Below are 2,729 nucleotides of genomic sequence, written 5' to 3'. Positions count from 1 at the left end.
CACTTCTGGCTCTTGCTGGGCATCTACCTGGCTGCCTCCTGGGCAACGGCCTCATCAGCACAGCCGTAGCCTGCCACCACCGCCTGCACAGCCCCATGGACTTCTTCCTGCTCAACCTCGCCTCCTCGACCTGGGCTGCATCTCCACCACTCTCCCCAAAGCCATGGCCAATGTCCTCTGGGACACCAGGACCATTTCCTACTCATCATGTGCTGCACAGGTCTTTTTCTTCCTCTTCTTCATCTCAGCAGAGTATTTCCTTCTCACCATCATGTCCTATGACCGCTACGTTGCCATCTGCAAGCCCCTGCACTACGGGACCTTGATGGACAGCAGAGCTTGTGCCACCATGGCAGCAGCTGCCTGGGGTGTTGGGGTCCTTAATTCCCTGCTGCACACAGCTAGTACATTTTCACTGCCTCTTTGCCACGGCAATGGTGTGGATCAGTTCTTCTGTGAAATCCCCCAACTCCTCAAGCTCTCCTGTTCTGGTTCTTACCTGAGTGAAATTGGACTTACCATATTTAGTGCCTTAATCTTTTTTGCTTGTTTTATATTCATTGTTGTGTCCTATGTGCAGATCTTCAGGGCCGAGCTGAGGATGCCCTCTGAGCAGGGACGGCACAAAGCCTTCTCCACGTGCCTCCCTCACATGGCTGTGCTCTCCCTCTTTCTCAGCACTGTGATGTTTGCCCACCTGAAGCCACTTTCCATCTCCTCCCCAACCCTGGACCTTGTGCTGGCAGTGATCTACACAGTGGTGCCCCCAGTAATTAACCCCATCATTTACAGCATGAGGAACCAGGAGCTCATGCATGCTCTCAGGAAACTGTTTGGAGATATCTTTCTTCGGCATCAGTAACATGCTCAGCACATGACTATCAGAAATTCAGGAAAAGCTCAGACTGCCTTTATTTCATCTCTTTCGCCCTCCCTCCCTGTTTGTTGTTCCTATGATAATTTTATTTCCAATAAAGCAATACAGTTCATCACATTTCTTCTTTATTTTCTTCCTTGGTTTCTGGTTGGAAATCCTACCAAAGTAAAAAAGTAACTGGGCTCTTTGAATAGGTAAATAATTCATCAGAAATTCATTTATCTCAGCTCCCACCTGCTCTGGATCTCAGAGAGCAGCCCTGCACACAGGAGGCTGCAGGAACCAAGAGCCCAGTGCCACACGGAGCAGCAGCCCTGGTGTCTGTGGGGCTGCCCCTCACCGCCCGCTGGGCGCTCCCTCTCTGCTGCCTTGGAGCTGTGCTGCTGCTTCCCTGGAGCCACGGCCATGGGCAGCAGCAGGACGTGGTCTTTTCAGTGCTGCGCTCTTTGCACCACCACGCTGTTCTCCTTTCTCCTTCTTCTTCTTCTTTGCCTGCAGTGTGCATGGAGTTGTCCCAAAGGTGTTGGAAGAGCATTGCCATGTCAACAGGCTGAAGGCTGCAGGCCTGGGGGAGGAGGGAATCCTATGGAAAATGAGACAGCTTTGCTTTGCCCAAAATGTTCCCGTTGTGCTGTAGGAAGTTCTGACTGCAAACTTGATTCTGATGGAGTTGTTTATTGCCAACTCACCACAGCCCTGGATGGCACACCTGTAAACCGAGGAGCCAAAGAAGGATGCCAGAGAGATCCTTGAGGTTCTGTTTTGAGACTTCCATGATACAAAACCATGGGACAAGCACACTTAGAAGCCAAGCACTCCTCACCTCAGTTGGCTGGATCAAAGCTGGGACCCAGACCTCTGATCGCTTTCTCTGTCCCTCTCTCCCCTCCCCCCCAACTCTGTCTCTCTTCTTTCTCTTCCTCTCATAAAGATGTGAAGTAACACAAGGCTTGCTTTGATTTCTGATAACATCACAAAGTTTAGCTGCACATGGAAATAGTGCAGTAGAAGGTGATAGAATCAACCTGCCACACCTCCCCATATTTGTACTTTTGCCATCGCCCTTCCCCACAGAGAGGTTTCATCTTCTCGGCTTGTTTACTTATGGCACATGTGTCACAGTCATGAATAACCTGTGCAATAGCGTCCATAGTTAAGTCAACCCCTTGGTCTCTAGCCCTCTTATATGTTGCATCTCTTCCTTGATGGCCTGAGGTCTCATAGGCCCATCAAGCTAGAAATAATTCACCCTTTTTCTCCAGTCCAAGTCTACTTTTGCCACCTCTGGTTTGGCAGCTCTGTCTACCTGATGGTTATTTTGTTGTTCTTCAGTAGCCCGACTCGTGGGCACATGAGCATCCACATGGCACACCTTTACAAACATATTCTGTATTTGGGCAGCAATGTCTTTACCCAGATCAGCAGCCCATACAGGTTTACCAGTTGCTTTGTTCCCACTGCTTTAACCACCCTCATAGGGCATTTGCCATCATCCATGACTTGCAGATGACACCAAGTTGGCAGGAAGTGTCAATCTGCCTGGGGGCTGCAGGGCCCTACAGAGGGATCTGACAGGCTGAAGCCAATGGGATGAGGTTCAACAAGACCAAATGCCGGGTCCTGGGCTTTGGCCACAGCAACCCCAGGCAACGCTACAGGCGTGGGGCAGAGTGGTGGAAAACTGTGTAGAGGGAATGGACCTGGAGGTACTGGTCGATGCTCAGAGGAGCATGAGCCAGCAGTGTGCCCAGGTGGCCAAGAAGGCCAATGGCATCCTGGCTTGTATCAGAAATAGCACTGCTAGCAGGAGTAGGGAAGTCATCGTCCCTCCGTACTCACACTGGTGAGGCCA

General features: G+C 50.9%; 1 protein-coding gene across 1 annotated transcript; it reads left to right on the top strand.

The window, feature by feature from the left end:
- Positions 1-196: 196 nt before the first annotated feature.
- LOC116217809 (olfactory receptor 14J1-like) lies at positions 197-862 on the top strand. The gene has a single exon (XM_031557780.1). It carries the CDS (start codon positions 272-274, stop codon positions 860-862), a length of 591 nt encoding a protein of 196 aa, XP_031413640.1. The 5' UTR covers positions 197-271.
- The last annotated feature ends 1,867 nt before the right edge of the window (positions 863-2,729 follow it).

The sequence above is a fragment of the Meleagris gallopavo genome, unplaced genomic scaffold (genome assembly GCF_000146605.3).
Source record: "Meleagris gallopavo isolate NT-WF06-2002-E0010 breed Aviagen turkey brand Nicholas breeding stock unplaced genomic scaffold, Turkey_5.1 ChrUn_random_7180001957533, whole genome shotgun sequence".
Taxonomy (NCBI): domain Eukaryota; kingdom Metazoa; phylum Chordata; class Aves; order Galliformes; family Phasianidae; genus Meleagris; species Meleagris gallopavo.
The sequence above is the reverse complement of the archived record's forward strand: the minus strand, read 5'-3'. Positions and strand labels throughout refer to the sequence as shown.